The sequence below is a fragment of the Harpia harpyja genome, chromosome 6 (assembly GCF_026419915.1).
Source record: "Harpia harpyja isolate bHarHar1 chromosome 6, bHarHar1 primary haplotype, whole genome shotgun sequence".
In the NCBI taxonomy this organism is placed as follows: Eukaryota; Metazoa; Chordata; class Aves; order Accipitriformes; family Accipitridae; genus Harpia; species Harpia harpyja.
Genome location: NC_068945.1, coordinates 17,269,790 through 17,291,121, shown reverse-complemented (window position 1 = coordinate 17,291,121; position 21,332 = coordinate 17,269,790). Strand labels below are relative to the sequence as shown.

Below are 21,332 nucleotides of genomic sequence, written 5' to 3'. Positions count from 1 at the left end.
CTCTGTTGGTTTTAGGCTCTAGTGTGAGGTTCTCCCAGATTTTCTGAGGAGCAGTTAGGAACATAGAAGCTATGCTGGAGGAGGCTGGCAGGAGCTTTTCTTTTTAACTGAACTCTTGGTTTGAAATTCACAAAATAGTGTATTGTAAAATGGCCCTCATGGAAGGGCCTGAAGATTTTTGACAGGTATTTTAATCTCATTCAGGGTAGAGAAACACAGGGTAGCAGACTGATTCACTGATTTTAGCTTTACCTTTTCAGGCTTCGTGCAGGAACAGAGCATGTGGTAAAATAGTTAACAAGAAAACTCATGCTCTGGCTTTGTTATGTTAATATTTTGCTGTACCAGTTGTTTTACCTTAGCTTTAGTTTTTCTGAAATGAGATTGTCACAGATCTGACATCTTCCTTCTGCTGCCATGGTGTAAATGAACATACATGCAGGCTGCTGCTATGTCTGGGGCTTGCAGCTATTTAGGAGACTTAGATGTGTTAAACTTTTGCAAATTTAGATACAAATATGTACAATAAGCAGTTTAATTCTAACTATTGCATAGGTTATGTATATATGTATGTGTATATAGGAGAGCATTTAATTATGTACAGAAACATCTATCTCTACATATATGAACGTGAAGTCCTGCGACCATTTTAAGCTTGGTCATAGTTAAAAGGTGGGTGTCTCTGACTAGCCTGCTATATGAGCAGAGACACATGTAAACAGGTACTTGATGCCAGTAGTAAACACTAGAGCTAGTTTTATAAATCCCTATGGGAGTGTAGGGCTCTGCTCCTGCTATGAAGCTGATATGACCTGATTACAGTATTAAACTTACCCATCCAAACTTCAGTCTGGTGTCTTATCATCTGAGGCATTGATCTCCAAAAGTCTTAATGTTCAGTGAAGCTTTAAAAAGCATTAAGCTAATGTTCACTGACAGACTGTGTTTTGGGGCTTATTCTAGTCACAATATACTCTTCAATTCTGTGAATGTCAATTACTAGAATTTCATAAGAGCAAATTTTAGAGCAAAGAAATAAATAACCAGAATGCTGTTGTAACAGGAAGTTTTTATAAAGTGAAAAACTGTCTTTCTATAGGTTTTGTTTGTTTGTTTTCTTTTTGGTTTTGGGGTTGTTTTTTCCTTTGAAAAATTCCAGATCCAACAACTTTGTAAAATATAGTAACAAATAGCACTGTTGTCCAGTGAAAGACTGGACTCTTATGCTTCTCCCAGTTTTGTGTTTGTATGTTAAAGTTGATGTTGACTGTGCCCTCTCCTGGAAGAGTGTGGTAGAGAATATTTTAGGTAGTGAACATAAGTCAATAATATACTGCCATGTCTGGCCAAGGGGGAAAAAAAAGTATCTAAATGTAGATGAGAATCATTATCGTAAGTCTCCATGTTCAGTTCAACGAAGGTCTGTAGTTGCAAAGGCTCTGGTTCAGAGTCTTGAACCTTTCCGTTTCAAGACTTGTTTCCTGCTGATGATAGAGGAAGGGGGAAGGGTCACGTCTTGATGTCCCCATTGGGTGAGCAGCAGTATCATATAGGATATTGGGAGAAGTACTCGCTGGTTAGGACATGAATTATGATGCTTATACTACTACTTCATTTACGTCTTTATTTCAGATTCTATAGTTTTCACTTTTTGTTTAGTTGTGATTTACTAGTGATACAGGGTCAGATGTATCAAGTGTATGATTTCAGGATTGTTCGGCTTGAAAACACGGACTCTTCATATAACAGAACTTGAACAGGATTTATTCATCCTCTCTTATTCTGCTGTCTTAAATACAGAGTTTGCAGCTAAAAGCTGAATCAAGTAAAATTGAATGCCAGATTTTGCTGTTGTAGACAATTGTCCCCGAAATAGAGCTTCTGGCCATGATTAAGTGATGAAGTTTGGCACTCTGCCTGCAATGTTTTGCAGAATTCCCAGATGGTCATATCTCATGGCTTATTTACTTTACTGATTTGAGTAGCTGATCATACTTAGATTTTGTTTTGCTCTTCCTGTAATGGCTTTAGCATGTATTGGAGAAAGAATTGCCATGTGTTGTTGAAGGTCTGTATTGCTAAGCTCATTTTCCTCAACTCGCAACAGCAGTGATGGAGGAGTGTGGTTTGAGTATAGTAGATCTTCTGGGGAGAGCTAAGATACAGGAAAGTCTTTTTTTTAAATTTCCTCTTTTTTTTTCTCTTTCTTTTTTTTTTAATAATTTTTTTTTTTTTTTTAAAAACCCAAACATTGGACAAGTTACTTAATGATCCAGTCAGATCATTCTGGGCTAATGTCTTTCCTGTAAAATCAATCTATGCCAAAATTACTTCATATAAAGGCATGTTGGAGACATTTTGGGAAGCAGCAGAATCCTTTGAAGACTGTTAAATTAACCGTGTGGGTTTGTGCACTAGTGTTACATAGGAAACGTTTCCTTCCATTCTCAGTCCAGTCTGCCTACTTGCCTCTAACCAGCATAACTTCCATGGAAACTAGACAGTTCTCCTATCTTAACTGAGAACCTAAATGCCAAAACCTTCTGTTACGGAAGTGTAGCTGAGAAATAGTGGGGAAAAAAAAGCTTGCAAAAGTCACTGACAAACAGATGAACAATAAGATTGGGGTCAGATTTCTCTATAATTTGTGCTAGTGGGGAATTCAGGCCAGTTATCTATTGAGTAAAAATTGTTGGTCTGTAAACACAATCAAAACTTATATCAAGTGGGCTTTCCAGTTTCTCTGTTGTTACTTGTATGTTCCAGGGTGTCAAGCCAGCCAGCTTTGATAAAGTAGCAATCCCTGAAGTGAAGGAGATTATTGAGGGATGCATTCGGCAAAACAAAGGCGAAAGGTAAGTACTTTCACATAGAGGTATTACTTGCTGTCTGAGTCTCTTTGCTGTCTGATTCTCTTATCTGTGATGATACCAGATCCAGTTAGTTCCTGGGGTCTTCTATGTTCTGATGAAAGTTGGGAAGCCAGTATTACTTCTGCAGCTTCTATTCTTTGGTACATTCTTATTCAATGACTTTTAGAGAAGTAACAGTGTCAAGAAAAGGGCAAATGCTATAGTAACCATCCATGCGTGTTTATTCAGAAATTCTACTGTTTTAATAAAAACTTTGACCTAGTCAGCAAAATGGTGGAGGACATCCTTCCGGGTTCCCAGGTATTTGCATTGTTTGGTTGGTTTGTTATTCTGTAATCCTTTGTTTTTCCTGTCCCTTTGATTTTGTTGGCATTTTATGGCTGATTATTTTGAGGGCTCTTATTTTTTAAATTCTTGCTGCTCATTTTCATCCACATTTTCTGCAAGATGACTTCTACTTGAAGTGACTAACTTATACCATTACAGGAAATCTGTAACTGCTCTGATGGCTTATTTGTGGGGTTTGTTTTGTCTTCTGCTTTTACATAGTTGTTGCTTGCTGAATGTCTGATTTAAGAATGCTTCAGCCTTTGCCCCTCCTCTAGCCTCCTGCTATTCTGTTCAGAGCTAGTTTTGTCAGTTTATGGATGTTTATTCATCCCCTTCTATTAACTCGAAGTTTTATATCTGATGGCATTGCTATGTATTTTTAATCCCTGTTCTCTTTCTTAGTTTTAAACAATTTCCTATTTTTTCCTCGTTGTAAGTTAGTTCTGTGGCTGCACATCACTTATTTCTTGCCATTTAGTTTAAGCAGTTAACTTTTAGACTACTACTGTTAACACTGTGTGTGTATGAACATAGATCTTTTTTGTACCTTCAGGACAAAGCTTCTAATTGTGTCAAACAGAATGCAAGTTGAAGTGGTTCAAAATAGTATAAAATATGAAAGGAATAATGTGGTGCTTATCTAGTGCTGAATTTACTAGATGAGGCTCTTGATAAGATCTTGAAATAGACTGAAATACATACTTGGATTACTATACTGATTTGAGGACTAAGGGTTGTGTGTTGGATCTTAATGTTCAGTAAAACCAAACTGTTTCTTCAAGGTTTCTTATTATTTTAGTTAATGTATATCCTCTTCAGTTGGCTTAAATCTGTTGGTACTTCTGCTGACCAATGTGTGATTTTTTTTTTTTTTTGTACATCTGTATTGTTGCATTTTGTTTCTCCACCATGCTTTTAAATAGAAATTTGAATGATAGGCTGTTACATAATTCATGGGAGAAGCCTGAAATGTAGAGAATAAATGTGGGGGATCATCAGGCAAGTATATTCCTTAATATTTTATGAAAACCTAATAATTGTGTGTGCTTTCTACATTCTTCCCCAATATACTAGATATGCTATTAAGGACCTTTTGAATCATGCTTTCTTCCAAGAAGAGACTGGAGTACGGGTAGAACTAGCAGAGGAAGATGATGGAGAAAAAATTGCCATTAAACTCTGGCTGCGAATTGAAGACATCAAAAAACTCAAGGGCAAATATAAAGATAATGAGGCAATAGAGTTTTCCTTTGACTTGGAGAGAGATGTCCCAGAGGATGTGGCACAGGAAATGGTAAGTGTTGGTGATCTTATAAAGCGTTGGAAGTACTGGCGTTCTTTGACAGTGAAATGTAGTCTGTCAGCCTCTGCCTTTGCTGTTGTTACCGTCTAGAAATAAAACAGCTTCAGAAGTCTGTGAATGAGAAGTTAGTGCCAGAGGATGGTAGCTTATGTTGTAGCACTACAACAGTGGCTGTCTATGACAGTCTGAATTCTGTGAATATATCCTCCTTCAGGTGGAATCTGGCTATGTCTGTGAAGGGGATCACAAGACAATGGCGAAAGCTATCAAGGACAGGGTATCTTTGATAAAGCGAAAGCGAGAGCAGCGTCAGTTGGTGCGAGAAGAACAGGAGAAGAAGCTTCAGGAAGAAGGTAGTCAGAAGCAGCAGCTGGAGCAACAGCAACCATCAAGTGCTTCCCATGCAGGGTCAAAGCATCCCCTATCTGTCACTGGTACTACTCCTGTCCCCACTACTTCAGCATCGGTTTCTACACAAGTGGAGCCTGAAGAACCAGAAGCTGATCAACACCAACAACTGCAGTTCCAGCAACCCAGTATATCTATTCTTTGTAAGTGTGTTGGTTTATTTAGGAACTCTTGCACTTACACAGTTCCCCCCCCCCCCCCCTTAAGAGTCTTAAACTTTTGGTGGGTATAGCAGTAAATATCTTAAGATGTTGCTGTCTGCCATTGCTGTCTGCTGAAGAACATTGGCCCACTAGAAAGCACAGCAAAGTAAGATGCGTTCCTGTGCTTTAGCTGAGCCAAGTCTTGGCACAATTCACAGTCCAGTGTCAGCACAAAGTCATTTTACTTTGTTTCAAGTTAATAAACCAAATGAACTTGGGCACCTGAAGCAGGAACACATGTCCTAGTTTTTGCTGCCTTCCTATACGGACAGTATATTCTGGCCCTGCAGAAGGCTGTATACTCTTGCACTAGTGCGCAGTTAGAGCTATTAGAAACACTTATTTGAATCCCTGTTAACTTATATTTAAGGTGGAAATGAGATTAATGTACAAGCAGTTCTGCTTATAATTTGCTTTCTGAAAAAAAGGTTTCATTTTCTGTTTTACATGCTATACATGAAAAGATGAATTAACACTCCTAACTTTTCCTCTTCTGCCATTCCAACGTTTGAATCAGTATTTAAATAATGATGGTAGATGAGAACTTCCATATTAGAATGGTGAAGTTAGAAAGCAAATTACTGTCTGCTCTGTAGGTAATAGGGATTTTAAATTCACTACTATGCCTACATCAGGTGCATCTGCCAGCCAGCACAGCAGACCTGTTTTATATATCTGTGTAAAATTAAATAAAAATAATAATTAAAACCCCCTGAAAGATCATTCATAACAATGTAGAATTTAAGTTTCTATTTCTGGTCTAGCCTTTTATAGGAAGCATAGTTTACTATTAAGTATCTTCGTAAAGAACTCCTGAAATTACTGATTTCTTCAGAGGTTAGGGGAAGACATATTGGTAAGGATGCTGTATTGAGGAAGGAAAAAAAAAATGTATTTTTAAACTAGCTTAAATATTACAAAATGTAAAATGCTAAGGTCCATGTGACATGTCACAAACATCAATCTAATATTTGATTGATTATAATATCTTTAAAGTTGTGAATCCACACTGTAGTTCTTGAAACACAGATTTTTATCTTTAACTTCTGCAGCTGATGGGACAGTTGACAGTGGCCAGGGGTCATCTGTTTATACTGAATCATGTGTGAGCAGTCAACAGACTGTGTCGTATGGTTCCCAGCATGACCAGTCAATCTCAACGCCTGCAGTCCAGGGATATGGAGCTTCAGTTGGCCAAGTGCAGTCACAGCAGCATGGAGGATATCAGCCACCTGCAGTGGTAAGCCAGAATTTACAGTATGGCAAAGGCATGGAATTACTTGATTCTGTATTTCTCTTGAAAGGTGAGAGAAAAGTCTGCCAGGCAATCTTCCATGTATGTTTTGTTTTGCATGTGATGCAGATCCCACATGGGAGTAGTTAATGGGCTATTTTTGCGAGGTGACTGAGTCTAGGGGGGACTAAAATATGCAAGGGCATATTTGTCTTTAAAGCTTTTATTTTATATCTTGAGTGCACTTAAGCAGAATGATGGGTTAGGTTTTTTTATGGATGGAAGTAACATCCTCAGAACAAGACTATCTTATGGAAGTAAGCATTTAATCTCACTTGGGAAGGTGGTGTATGTATATATGAAGTTACTAGGGAACAAGCTGTTGGTTTGATTTGAAGAAGGGACTAGAATAATTTGAGCTACTGTATAAGTATGAAATTGCTGTGTGTGTTCTGTGAGCCTTTGATTACAGATTCTGCAGGTAAGATTTTTTTAACTGTTATAGAATGCTGCATGTGAGAACTCCAGACTGAAAAGACCCCACACCCTTGTTCCCAATTTTATTTCTAGCTTGTGTTGATTTGCTCATCAGTTGCCATGCGTATTCCTTTTCCCTGGAAAGTCTGCACTGGGCACAAATACTTTTCCTACTATGTTCATTTGTGTTGCCCTTTTATTTTGGTATGTTTTTTTCCTTGGTATGTTTTTAGATTCGAGTATGAGAGTATGCAGAAATCTATTCTAACTCTGGAGTAGAACTCTGCTACTGTTAATATTGTCTTCAGTGGTTCCCTTGTCACTTGTGTTTTACACAAATAAAAATCTGAGCCTGAGGCAGAGACATCATGGTATAATGTAGTAATACCATAAGGGAGAAGATGTGACACTTAAGACTGAGGGTCCTCACTTTTTTTGGTGCCTGTGGATGTAGGCTTTTATTACAGAATTGTTGGTGTTACTAGCTTTTTGGAAAACGTGCTGGTTTCACTCACAAGCAAAGCGTCTCCATCTTTTTCAAAGACACTTAACCTGAAGCATGTGGTTCTGCTAGTCCTTGATCAAATGAGCTTTTAATCCCTCTAAATAAGCTCTTGTTCTGTGTAAGCCATATTTTGATGTGTGGGCATATATTGGACCAGAAGCCATTTCACTGTCTTGGGATGGCTAGCTTCCACGTTGAAAGACCATAATCTTTTGAGAGGTGACGGGAGAACAAGCATATGATAGAGGTATAGTTAAGCTGCTTAGTTCACTGCTAAAATGTGCTCATGCTCTAGGATGACGACAGTGGTACCAGGAGGTTGGCAGAATGGAGTAGAACAGAATGGCAAGTCAAAATGATACTGACAACTGGAGAAATGGCCTTAAAAAGAAATAGAATGCAGTTTAATCAGGGCAAGAACAAAGTTCATGCTTAAACAGGAATTATCACCTACACAAGCACAGGATGAACAACAACTGACTAGGCAGCAATTCTGCCAAAAAAAAAAAAAAAAAAGTCAGGGATTACATTGGACCACAAGCTGGACATGGTCAAAAACATCATGCTGTTGTGAAAAAGGCAAACATTATATGAAATAGTTCTTCTGCTCTTGGCCATTGGTAAGTCTATCCCGGACACCCTGCTTGAGTGAATTTGAGGGTGAATTGGGAGAGAATTCAGAGGAGAGTGACAACAAACCCCCCACCAGAAATAAAGAAAACATGGCTTATGTGGGAAGACTGAAATGGTTAAGCTGAGCCTATGAAAGATAAGCTTGAGGAGAGAGAAAGCTGTAAAGGCTGCTGTAAAATAGGAGGAGGCTAATCAGACCACAGCATTGTTGTCAGATAGAATAAGAAATAATATGCCTAAATTGCAGCATGGAATTACTGTTTGGGAAGGGTTTTTTTTTTAACCAACAAGGACAGTTAAGTACTGCAGTCTCCATCACTGGAGATGTTTCTGAACAGTTTAGATAAATTAGAGTCAGGCATAACATATACAACTAGTCCTGCCTTGGAACTGATGAAGATTTTGGGTAAAATATTTATTTAACCCTTTGAGTTCCCTTATGCCTCTCCCATTTTTTTGAGCAGTCTAGCAAGATTTCTCACATCAGAAATCTTTAAAATCAGATCTCCACTGGATATCTTGAGGTTTTTTTCCCTGGAGGTCTGTATTTGATTTCAGTTATTTTAAGGAACTGTGGATTACATCCATAAGAGGCATATACCATTAAGAGAAGGAAAACTTGCAGTTGAAGACTGCATCTTTAAAACATCATCTTTCCATTCACTTAAAAAAAAAAAAAAACAAAAAACCACAACAAAACACACCACACCAAAAAAGCAATAACAAAAAACCCCAACCAAAAATGCCCCACCCCAAAACCTAATTCTGATTCTTCCAGTTTGGTTGGATTTTGACCTATGGCCTTCTGGATTGAGGCAAGATTACAAAATCCTGATGCTTTTATTGGCCCAGCATCTGGAAAATGCTTGTCTAAGACTAATTATACTGAATTTTCTGCACATTAAACCAACTTTTTTTCTACAACTCATGTTGTAGAATGTGTAATGTTTAAATTTTTGTGGTAATATTTTAGTTAATAAAGAGCCAGCTGCGTACAGTTAGTCCACTTAATTCAGGCAGGGAGGTGCCCAAGCAGAGAGACGGGGTGAGGAGATATGTGTAAACACACATCCACTCACTAAACTAAGAATGAATGTTTGAAAGCTCATCAGTATCTGTTTAGGTTTTTTTTTATTTGTCAGACTACTAGATGCTGAGAGTACACACAGTATGAGCTACATCAGTGGCCCCAGAGAAAATATTCTCTCCTATCTGTTCTGCCCTCCACATGCTTCTTGTAAGGGTACTAGGGAACTTCCCACACTGCTCAGTAACCTAAGGCAAACTTGGGTCCTCAGAGATGCTCATAGCCTGTTCCCAGCGTGTGTTGGCATTCATTCAACATTCTCATATCTTCTTGCACGCATATTAGTCAGTATTGGGCCTCTCATTGTATGTCTGCATTTCTTTTCTACCTCATTATAGTTTTTGCTGGTTTTGTTATTCTTTTTTTTTTTAAGTGTTCAATTCTTAACTTTTGTTTTCCTCCTTTAGCCTCAACGTGGTCGTAGCATGTCAGTTTGTGTCCCCCACCTTCCTGCTCTTCCCTCTATGTCCTGCATCCCTCTCAGTGCTCCTTGCACCCCACCACCAGCGTTGTCTGCACCTCTTTCTCCTTTCTACCTTCGGACTGTCCCTGAAGAAACCTTTGCAGAAAAGCTTTCTAAAGCCCTGGAAAGTGTCCTGCCCATGCACTCTGCCTCTCCACGCAAGCATCGACGCTCCAGCCTGCCCTCCCTTTCTGTCAGTCCTGTATGTGTTACCATTTGCCTCCTGGCACAGTAAGATAAGTTATCATTAAATACATCCTGGGCTTTGGGCATTTTTAAAATGAGAAAATGAAGAAATGAAGAGTTGATTCCTTATACTGTGCTGCTGGAATGTTGATTTTTTTTTTTTTTTTTTTTTGGGGGGGTGAAGCAGTACACTTAAACATTATCAAACAGTAGCTGACCATTTTTTTTTTTTTATTATAGTATAGTATAAATGTAAATTACCCAGTTGTACCACAGAAGGTAAGGGGAAGACTAGTCCTTATCCCCTTAAGTCAGAAGACCAGCTTTTTATTTTCCAACTTCTAAGCAAGCATTGAATGTTAAGTAAGCTCCGTACAAAACAACCAGCTTTTAAAGCTTGGTTGCTGTGGCTGGTTATTCTAAAAGCTTTGGCTAGCTGTGCTAGTGATACTAGAAATTCAGAGTATGAATACTTTTGAGGATTTTTCTGTAAGTTTTAATCAGAAATGCCACTTCAGCTGCTTCTTGATGGGAAGAAGCCATGGTTTCGTGTTTCTCAAAGTCAGATGCAAGATAGCTTGCAAGACAGGAGGTAGTGTCTTTTCAGTTTTGGGCTTCAACTTACACAAAATAAACCTTGAGAAACATTTCTCTATAAATTAAGTAAGTGGAACCAGTTTTCAGAACATAGGGAGAGTTCTTTATCCTGTAGGACCTTCTTGTTAGTATTGGTCAATATGGAAATTTGCTGCTGCTTTTCTGGAAAAAAGGGGTTGGGGAGAAAGAACAATGTGGAAACAGCAACTTGAAAAAGTCATAAATGCCATCTGTCTTTAAAGACAGTATATTTGCTACTGACTGTTGCAATTTTTTTTCCCTTTAGGGTAGATAATACATTGTCTCTCGGCATACTGTAGGCAGAGATGAAAATATGCAGAATTACTAAATTGTTTGGTATTCTTACATAGAACTCTCTTTAGTGAAATTTTACCTATAAATCTTAGATAAGATGAGCCTCATCTGTAGTAGTACATCAGATGGAGTGGAATTGCCTGAGGCCTCTGCTGTTACTAAACCTGTGAATGTTTTATTGTCCAGGCAAGAGTTAGGTTTGTTTCAGTGAGTGCTAATTTTCCATGTGAAAAGGTATGATCACAAGTGATCAAAGGGATCAAAAGAGATGATCAGCTTTGGCAGAATCCAGAGGCTCTGCAGTTTTATCATACTTTTTTTTTTTTTCCCAGCTGTGGGCTGGAATGGTTCAGTTTTGTCTCAAAAGGTTTCTCTTTAGCTCTTTGGATAGCATACAGGATGCTAGCACTGTGGGGTTTGTGTTGGATAATACTAAGATTTAACGTCATTTTATCTTCTAAGTGCAAACTAGAGGCTCTGCATTGTTGCTGCTATCAAGTTCTGAATTTTCGTATTCCCCATATGGCAGTAACCTCAGGGGTTTGATTGGATTTCAAGCCCTGATCACAATGGATAGCCCATGACAATAAACCTCATTCCATTGTCAGGAGCAAAACTGTTTTCTTCTTGTGAATTATTGGAACTGGACTGGAAAAGCAGCTCTAACACAAGCAAATGTTTCCATTTGTAGCTATGCCTGCCATGGATGTATTTAATGGATATTTACAACTCACCTAAATTTCCTAAGTAATGTATGTTTTTGACCATGAATTGAGTAGTCATTCTATAAAGTTACTTCACAGAACTGCCTAGTGAACTGTGCATGTTGATGTGCTTTCACTTTTAATGTATGAATTACTTGTCTTGTTCATGTCAATACAGCCTCAGCATCCGCGTGGGGGAACACCAACGTTCCCAGATTCCCAGATATTTTTCCCAACCGTTCATGAACGGCCGGTGTCTTTCTCGCCACCACCTGTCTGCCCGCCGAAGGTGGCAGTTGCTCAGCGGCGCAAGAGCACTTCATTTTTGGAAGCCCAAACTTGCCACTTCCAGCCATTGCTGAAGACTGGCCAGAGTTTAGTTCCACCTGGTGGTAGTCCCACCAATTGGACACCAGAGGCATTTGTTATGCTGGGCACAGCAGCTCAGAGAGTCGCTGGAGAGCCTCTGCATGTGCAAGTTAATCCCGTGTTTGAGCCAGCTCCTGTCCACAGTGACTATAGATCTGGACCAACACCTCCAGAGGATGCTCACTACAGAATGCATCCAGAAGCTGTATATTTGGTGGGCATGCACTATCCATCACAGGTATCGGAGCAGTATGATCAAGTAGCTTATAACTCTCATGCGACTGAACAACATTTGAAGCAGGTCTCTGAGTCAAACCATGGGCAAGGTGGTCCTCCACAAAGCTCTGTGTTCGACTTTCAATTGGGGCAAACATACCTGGCAAGACATGTTCAGAACCTGAGGCTGGATTCTGGGATGGGTCCCCTTTCTCCATTATCCAGTGTTTCAGCTCCTCTGAGTGCAGATCCTGCTCAGATGACGTTCCACCAGGTATTTGTTCCACACTCTGCCCCGGCTGTGCTCTCTCACAGTAGTGATGGCAGAGCGAGCTGTGTGTTTGAGTTCCATGTGCACACACCGACTTCTGCTTCAGCAGAAGGGGCAGTTTTACCCCAGCGGGTCTACAGAAGTCGCCGGGGCTCTATGGAGACCAGTCAAGAGGAATCCACTCGAGGCATAGGGTCACACGGTCGGCTTCAGCCTGTGACAGAGGAGCAGTGTAACTATCTTGGTCCTGAGTTAGCAGGTCCCAGAGGGGGCTCTGCCAGGCGGAGCTGGCTGGAAGGAAGCCCGGAATACTCCAGTGATTCCTCACAGCTGACTTCCTCTGACACTGGCGATTTCCAGTCTCCTCCTCCTACAGGGGGGTCATCTTCTGCTTTTGGTTCAGACTTCTCATTGCCCATTGTTCAGCTGCCTCAGAAGGTATTGCAAGAGTCGCAGCTCTTCATCTGCTTCCCCCAGGGAGCCTCGACTCAGCAAGCCTTGTCCACCTCGCTTTCATCAGGACCACCTGCACTCTATCCTCAGGTTACAGGAGCAAACCCTTCCAGAATTTCTCTGCTTTTTATAAGTCATACCTTGCACTTAAAGGGGAGCCTTTCTCTTAGACTTGCTCCAAGTGGTTCTAAGTGTTAGCATTCATGGGGGTGTCTTTCCACCAAGTCAATAGTGTATTAGGATCTCTTTAACAAACCAGGTTGCAATGAAATAATGAGGCATTGGCAACCATTTGGTCTGTGTTCAGCTTCGACTGAAATATTGGTAGGGCTTTTGTGTTAAGGGTAACAAATGGTCAGTGTACCTCCTGGGACTAGTTGTTCTTTTGGCAAGAGATAGCTGGAGTACCAAATTGGCTTTTAAACAATGGGTTTAATGAAATCTATCTTCTCCACGGTTTGAATCAGCAGCGATAGTAAAACTTGCTTTGTATTTTTGTTGCTGCTCCTTAGCCATTTAATAAGAATGTGTTATTTGAAGTTGAACTTTTGTATGAATAATGTTTTATTAGACAACAACAAGGTTAATTTGGTGACTGTCCAAACTGCAAGAGCTTTTTCTAGGCTCAGGGGGAAGAAAGTGAGAAGAGAGGAATGCAAGGAGCTATATTATGTATGTGTACATGGATTTGGAAGTGTACTTGCAGGATCATTAAAGAAACTAAACAATCTCAGTAGTAAATTAGTGGCACAAACAACTGTTGCTAATAGGTATTGCTTCCTTATAAGCCTGGAATATGATGTCCTTTTAAAAAGCAAAATTTGAGGCCTGAAGCTTAGTTTGGAGGTACATATTTTATCAGCACATATAGTATTTGCACTTGCAATAGTCAGTAATGCATATGTACACTGTGACTGTGAGGTGTATATGTATATACATTGTGCCTGCACTTGTAGTCTGAAACTTCTCAATTTTTTTGTGAAAAGAGAGGATTTACTTTAAGTAGACTCCTCTCTTACTCCTTCTGTTCTTGGAATTAGGGGTTCTCTGATACTTTAGTTATTGGAGTATTAGCAATTTTGGGATTTGTGTGAAGGAACTGGAGGACAATCTTTGCTTTTTGTGGTGAGATCAAGAACTAAGTATTTAAGGCTTTCTATATGGGATAATGAAGGTGTTTTATTAAACCTGAAACAGCTTTAATCACTAGTCTAATAGATAGCAATTTCTGTGCTGTAGTTGAGAACTTGTGGAGTGAAGCTGCTATACAAGAAGTTTGAAAACTGTGGGGATTGTTTCTCCATAAACCACCTTTGTTAAACTTCAGGAAGTGAATTCTGATGGATGTAAAATACATCTGGAAAACACAGTAAGGGATCATGATTATTTTACAGAATGTAAGTTCTGGGTTCTTTTATCTAATTCATTAAAAGAACAGAATTTGAAGCACAAACTGAGTCAATGTGAACAGATATTACAGCAGTGGGATATAGCATGTGTTTAGATCCTAGCCAATAAGGGCTTCAAGCTTCTAAAACAGCAAAGAAAAAAATGGTTCTTTTCATTGGCAGTCTGCTTTCTCCAAAGTTTCTATAATTAAAAAAGTATGTAATTTTAATAAACCTGTTCCTAATAAGGTTCTGCAAGCTGAATGATCACAGCATTAAGGAATTTTAGTAGGTATTTCTGATATGATACATATGCACCAGATATGTTTCTTACAAAGGCAGTTCACCAAAGTGGTGCAGGCTCAGGGAACTCATTTGGAGGTCTTTGTCTAGTTGTCTCCCAGGAGCTCATAAAGAAATATAACTGTCAGAAAAACAATAATGAAAACCCTGGGATCTGATCAAAAAATGTCAGCCACAAAAATAATAATGAAAATCCATTCCATTTTCCTCCACATCTTCCACATTCATTTCTATGCCACTCATCCATTTTTTTCGTTGCTTATTCAAAAATTCTGTCTTAGCTAGAACATGAACCCCCATATTCTTCAATATCCAATTCTTGGTAGACTTTGAATGGTAGTGAGTCTGGAAATTTCTAGCCTGTATTTTGACATGCCTCTCAAAGGGAACTCAAAACATGTATGTGTACCGAGTACTTTGTTATTGGTCTAGAATTCTGTATATCTTTGATTTTTTTTTTTTTTTACAGTTTTATTTCCTTCTAGCCTCCTTCTATGCCCCCACCTAACTGTGTTTAGAACACATGTAAAGGTAAAACTTAATGCATCTATTTCCAGTTATCATACCAAGGCATCCTGCTCTTAAAGCATCATCGGTGGAAGAAGCAGATGGTAGGCTGATCTGTCTCATGTTGAGGGGCATGTGGGTTGCAAAGACTTTCTGTATTGGTTGTTTTGGAAGACTTAAAATGGAGTTTGGTACTTTTCCAGATTGCTCTGCTTTGTTCTGGTTGTCGTAATGGAATTTGGCCAAAAGGACTGCTTGTCCAAAAGGACAGCTAGAAACCTATTCTAACCAGATCAATCCAGGCAGAAAAGATTTTTAACTGCCTGCTGCAGAAACCACAGGGGTTTTTTAGGCTGATTCTCTGTCTTTTTTTTCTCCTCCAGACACAGGTGCAAGGCCAGTCAGCCTCAAGCAGTGCATCAGTGCCATCCCAGCCCACCCAACACACTCAGCAGGTAAGATCACAGTTCGTAAGCCCAGGACTAAAATACTTCTGGTATAGGATTCTGATGACTCTTTAAGACCAATTGACTACCTCTGTTCCCCCTTCAACCCATGGTTTTGGACAAGAGCGAAGGAATCCTCTGGTTCTCACCAAATTTAACGTGCTATGAGATAAATTTCATTGACTTTCTGAAATTTCTTTTTAGAATCATGTTAATGCTTGTTTTCATGTGTCTGTCCTTCCCAACTTCCACGTGAGCTTGCAGTGGTGGCCCCATTCAAGGGAAGGCATATCAGGATTTGCAAGTCTAGACAGGCAGACTTCATTCTCATGATTTCTTCTAACTGGAAATACTATCTTCTGCGACATTCTCTTCTCTTAACTGCCTTTTCTTCCTTCATAGAATCTTCATTCTTGTTTTCACAGGTGAAATAATTCTGTTGCAAGATTTGGGGCTGATAATGGAGTTGTATTAGTAATGCTAATAAGTAATTGCTAAAGCTTATTGACTTGGCATATTCAGAAGAACCACTGATGTCACTTATGAAGGAGTAAAAAGTAGAATTTAAATAGGATATGCTTTAAAAACTTCTGTCGGGGGAAAAAATAGCTTCTGCCTCTTTTCCCTACTACAGAATGCACAGCAGCCAGCCTCTTCCCAACAGCCTGGACAATACCAGCTGCAGCAGTCGTCAGTTTCTGCTGGCGCCACTCCCACACAAACTGTCTCTCAAACTCAAACTTCACAGATTATGCCAATGCCTCAGGCAGCAGCTGGGACACAGGTAAACAAAATTCTTCTTTCTAGCAGAAGATACATTTCTTCTTCACAGCTGGCAAATTCAACATGCTGCTACTTTCACTTTTGTCATCTTTTCTAATGGTTCCAAAACATTCATCCAGATAATAGTATTCTTAGTGTACTACAACTGTCAATTTTGTTGGAAAGTGTGTTGGAAACCCTTTCTTTCACACGTGGCCGTCATGAGTAATTTGAGGGAGGGATAGCACTTCCATGTACAAACATCATTAAATTGTCAAAAATATAATGAGGCATATTGATGAATGGTACATTATGAATGGATTTTCAGGAACTCGTCATTTCTCTGCTTCCCATACAACGTCTATCTTCTGCACCATTATGTGGGTAAAACATGTTCACTTATTTAGGTAGTGAACCATAAGGACTGCCTTCTCCACTCTGTCATCTTTCTTATTCAGCTCTTCTCCTTTACTCCCTGGTCAAGAAGCTTCTGTTACTGAGTATTACTTCATTTTGGCTCATATCTCTATCTTGAACATGTGAGCCTTGATTTTGTTTTTAAAATTGTTGTTTTGTTGCTTGTTCATCTAAACTGCCTTTCCAGTTGCATCGTTCGCTGGCTTTAATTGACATATCCCCTGCCATTCTCTGAATGCTGGCACAGTGGCTTTTCGTTCTCCGTTGCTGTAGTCCCCATATCCAAAGCTGGGAGATTTGTTGAGAGATTTGCACTTCTTTCCTGTAAGAAGGCAGGCTTGGCTCTGGGGACAGAGTTGAGGGGAATTGGATTCTGTTTATGTACAAGTCAGTGCTTCAGGGTATTTGAAAGTTGCTCTTTCACCCTCTGTGGGTGTCTGTTTCAAGAGCCTGTTGAGTTCTTCAGGGGAAGTGTTGCGAAGTGAGGACCTTTTGGAACTCCAGCCAACTTCCCAGCCACTCTGCCAACTGTGCTCCCTACCCACTTTAACGGAGTGCTGTAACTTGAATAATTCTTTCTTTGACTAATGTGTAAAAACTCTGCTTTCTGCAACCCTGCTTTAAAAAAAAAAAAATCTATCTCTATTTTCTTTACCTCCCCAGCTTCCTGTTTCCCAACCAGTGTCGATCATCCAAGGCGAGCCTCAATTACCTGTTGCAGCACCTTCTCTCTCTCAGCCTTCAGTTGCCCCATCAGTCCCCATTGGCTCTCATTTTCTACCCATGGGACAGCCCTTGCCAACTTCCATGGTTCCCCAGTTCTCAGTCTCTCAGTTGCCCGTAGCAGCTCCTCATGTGTCAGTGGCTCAGCCAGGTTTCCAGTCACTGCCCATTTCAATGGCAGCTGGCATGAATCAGCCATTGCTCACACTGGCAACATCTGCTGCGGCAACCGCTGTCCCTGTAGGATCAACTGTTGTCCCTAGCCAGCTTCCCGCACTGATGCAGCCTGTGGCTCAGTTGCCCAGCCAGGTTCTCCCGCAGCTCCTACAGCCGGCTGTCCAGTCCGTGGGATTGCCGGTCAGCATTGGACAAGCTGCTGAAGCTTCACTTCCTGCTGGAGATGCTCTTTACCAGGTATTGTTGCAAGCCAGCAGAGCTCTTCGCCACATTTTTACCTGTTCCTCTAAGGTACCAGATCTGAACGGTGTACCCTGGCCAACTGACTTCTCATAAGAGAGCCATTAAGCCACCAAGATGAATTCTGTTGTGTGGTAAAGGACCATTTTAAGGAGGGGAAAAAAAAAAACCCTAACTACTCCTTGGACACCCTGGTGTTTTGAGCTTTTCAAATTTGGCAATGGAATTTGTCTAAAATGACAGAATCATAGTGCAGGACTTTTGTCCAGTGTTTCAATCACTGTGTGAAAGAGGACAGCTATATATCCAAGAGATCTGTCAACCTGAGGGGGGGGAAATTGTAATTTTTAAAATGAGATGCGTGTTGGAAAGAAAATCAATGGCAGCATATTCAGTAATGTCAGTATTTCATTCCAAGTCTGGGAAGGGGTGGGGGGGATGACGGACATGGATTTTCTAGAAATACATCAGACGGCATGGATCTTGAATGTCACGTAAGTACCTGATGCTAGTCATGAAATGCTAGACTGGGCACAGACTGCTTCAGCTACTTTGTGTGATCACTGTAAAAATGGCAATCTGAATAGTGACAAAAACAGTGACTGAGCATATGATTGTTCTTCTAGAACAAAAATTGTATAGATGTAGAAATATCTGTACTGGGATTATAAGGATGCCGTAGAACAGAAACAGTGTGTAGGAATGTTCCTTGGTTCCTGGGTCAGCTCATCACAAGAGGACAGGAAGAACACAGGAGTGTTTTTGCTATTAGTCTCAAGAATCAGCAGCAGTTGCATAACATCATCTGAGCAGTAGCTGTTCAGCCTGAAAATTCTTCAAACTCAGTTCAAGTCTCAGGCCTTAAAATACTAAGCCAAATAGGCAACCACGAGAGTTGGGAGATTAAGAGTGTTTTGCCTGAGACTTGGAACTTTGAGTGGCAATTTGCTTGTTCAAGCATGCTGACTTGCAAGTTGAGCTTTGGCTACGTGAGCGGTTTGCTGTTTCTCTGGGAAGATTTTGGGAATGCTTGAACAAGTACAGAAGGTTGGAACATGCCCCTGAAACTGATACTTTTTTTTTTGCTCTCATTACCTAATTAGCTCTGACATTCACTGACTTGATTCCCTTATTTCTATTACAGGGCTTTCCATCTCGGCTGCCGCCTCAGTACCCAGGGGACTCGAATGTTGCATCTTCCTCTGCTGTGGCCTCTGTTAGCATTCCTTCTGCTGTGCTGTCCCCTCCCTTACCCACAGATGCAATGGCTCAGCCAGGCTATCTTGCTCCTGTCGTGCAGCCGTATGTGGAGCAGAACGTTTTAGTTCCCATGGGCAGCCTAGGAGGACAGGTTCAAGTGCCCCAGCCTACAGTGAGTTTAGCACAACAGGCCTCATCTGCCTCCTCGCAGCAAGCAGTGTTGGAGGTAAATATGTTGAATATAATGTAACAATACATTTAGGGTGTTTGAATTATGCAACAATGTATGTGTGTGGGGGACTAATCCCTTCCATGCTTGTCTTCAGTCTGAAATTAATATTTCAAATGACCTTTTTCTTACAGCAGAATGTCATGCCAATGTGGGGACCTTGTTGCCACTGGCTGTTCTGTTGGGAAGTGAGTGTGCATCCTGCAGGCAAAAACCTGTTAACACTTCACTTCTTGCTAGTACTGTAGAATATTTTTGCCATATCAAAGACAAACTGCAACCAATAGCCTTTGAGAATCTGTTGTTATGCCTGTTCTCTGCAGCGTCATTCTTGCTAGGGAGAATTTGAATTGTCTGTGTGCTGCATTGGCTTGCCTTTTTTGCACATTCTGTTATAAAGACTGTGGCTGCATGGCAAACTGTAGTGACACGTAGCAGTAGAAAGGATGGCTGATTTCCTTTCCCTACCCCTCCCCAGGTGACGGGGAGTGCTTTTAGCTTTACAACTGATTTGGGAGGAAACATTGAAGACTACTGGGTTACTTGAAAAGGAATGGTGTTCTTTGTGGGGGTTCTTGATGTAGGTTTTCTATCCATAGGGTACTCAGGGAGTCTCGCAGACTGCTCCTTCAGAGACCCTTCCAGCAGCACAGCCTGCTCAGTCTACCCCTTTGGCTTCCTCTATGGATAGGTAAGCATTGTTTTCTTTTCACCAAACTGAATTTCAATTTCATGTGTTAATTATTCTTCCTTGGATGATCTTTGGGTATCTTTTTTCACCAGGGATTTTTTTTTTCACTGAGAGTGTTCTTGGGGATGTGAGGAAATAAACTTCCTAGAGGAAAAATAGGCTTATGAGAGGTGGAGTAAGTTTTGATTTACAGCAGGGTATGGAGGGAGTAAGTGATTTAACTTCTAATCCTTTTTTGTCATGTCAAATGGATCATAAGGGATGTTTTTCTGTTTTTTTGGCACTTAAACAGAACTCAAACTCCAAATAGCTTAAAAACATATCCAGAAGATAAATTCGTACAACTCAGCTTGCGAGAGATATGTAGCTAAATAATTACTATTAGAATTGCTATTCAAGCAACCCTAAGTGTTGACAGGACTCTTCTCCCCTACTCTGCGATTAACAGACATCTACTGCTATGCAGAAAAGGATACCACCTGGCAGGGTAAACTGTATTGTTGCAGTTATGGAGTGCATGGATACTAATGTAAAGTTGCCTTTTTTTTTTTTTTTTTTTTTAGTGCGCATTCTGATGTTGCTTCAGGATTGAGTGATGGCAATGAGAATGTTCCAGCTTCTAGCGGAAGGCACGAAGGGAGGACTACTAAACGTCATATGCGGAGATCTGTCCGCAGTCGCTCTCGCCATGAGAAGAGTGCTAGGCCGAAACTGAGAATTCTGAATGTGAGTATTTTTTATTTTAGTGACAGTTTGGTAGTGATGATGCCTTTTTTTAAGCTTCAGAAAGTTTCTTTTCCTTTGAGGAATGTGTGCGTTCTGTGGTCTTGTTCTGTGCCCCCCCTGCCCTGCCCAAAGCCTACAAGCTATCTTCTGCTTCTGGACTCAGCATTCAAAACATCATCTGTTAAGAGGTTTTTGGAGCATTAGATATGGCAAAATTGACTTGCTTAGCCACCAGTGATCCCACAGACTATTACAGAATATTTGATATATCCTCAGAAAAGATGATGCTGTATATGGCACCATTTGTTAGGCTGGAAGGAGAGAATGTATTTGTATTAGACCAGTACCGTTGGTTTGTCTCCATGAGCTTTAAAGCAAAAGTCTTAGATGCTCATGCTTTTGGTTTTGAACTATTGTTTTCTTTGCTTTAGGTTTCAAATAAAGGTGATCGGGTAGTGGAATGCCAGCTAGAGACACACAATCGGAAAATGGTTACTTTCAAATTTGATTTGGATGGTGACAATCCTGAGGAAATAGCTTCAATTATGGTAAGATACGTTTGAGAGATGAAGAATGGAATCCAGTCTTAATCACAGTAGTAATATAAGCAGTCTTATTTTCTCTCTGTTTCAGAATTGCTCTTCCATGTAGCATGGCATGTGCTCACCTTACTGGTATGCAAGCACAAGCAGAAACTCTGGGCACAATCGTATACCAAATTGGCAATTAATATTGCATGTTCGGTTCACGTGAAAATTTGTGTCAGCTTTTACCTTAGAATTGTGGTTTTATCAAGTAAACCTGCTTTTGTTTTTTCCAGTCTCGTTTTTTGAAACACTGCAAACAACTTTCTGAAAGGGCCAGGTTAAACAAATTCTGTTTGCTTTTCTAAGAGC

The 21,332-nt window shown here is 40.2% G+C and overlaps 1 protein-coding gene across 13 annotated transcripts in view; it reads left to right on the top strand.

Moving 5' to 3' along the window:
• Positions 1–21,332, top strand: part of WNK1 (WNK lysine deficient protein kinase 1) — a 108,067-nt gene that overhangs the window by 59,273 nt on the left and 27,462 nt on the right. For 8 of the 13 annotated variants that reach the window (XM_052789083.1, XM_052789078.1, XM_052789079.1 and 5 more), the window contains 12 exons: positions 2,767–2,855; positions 4,278–4,497; positions 4,721–5,057; positions 6,170–6,357; positions 11,497–11,925; positions 15,209–15,280; positions 15,906–16,055; positions 17,114–17,587; positions 18,735–19,016; positions 19,619–19,710; positions 20,274–20,436; positions 20,868–20,984. In XM_052789083.1, the coding sequence (XP_052645043.1) occupies positions 2,767–2,855; positions 4,278–4,497; positions 4,721–5,057; positions 6,170–6,357; positions 11,497–11,925; positions 15,209–15,280; positions 15,906–16,055; positions 17,114–17,587; positions 18,735–19,016; positions 19,619–19,710; positions 20,274–20,436; positions 20,868–20,984 (2,613 nt within the window). Of the gene's footprint in view, positions 1–2,766; positions 2,856–4,277; positions 4,498–4,720; positions 5,058–6,169; positions 6,358–9,107; positions 9,719–11,496; positions 12,718–15,208; positions 15,281–15,905; positions 16,056–17,113; positions 17,588–18,734; positions 19,017–19,618; positions 19,711–20,273; positions 20,437–20,867; positions 20,985–21,332 lie in introns of those variants that run through there. The other 5 variants (XM_052789085.1, XM_052789086.1, XM_052789087.1 and 2 more) reach the window with 5 other exon arrangements.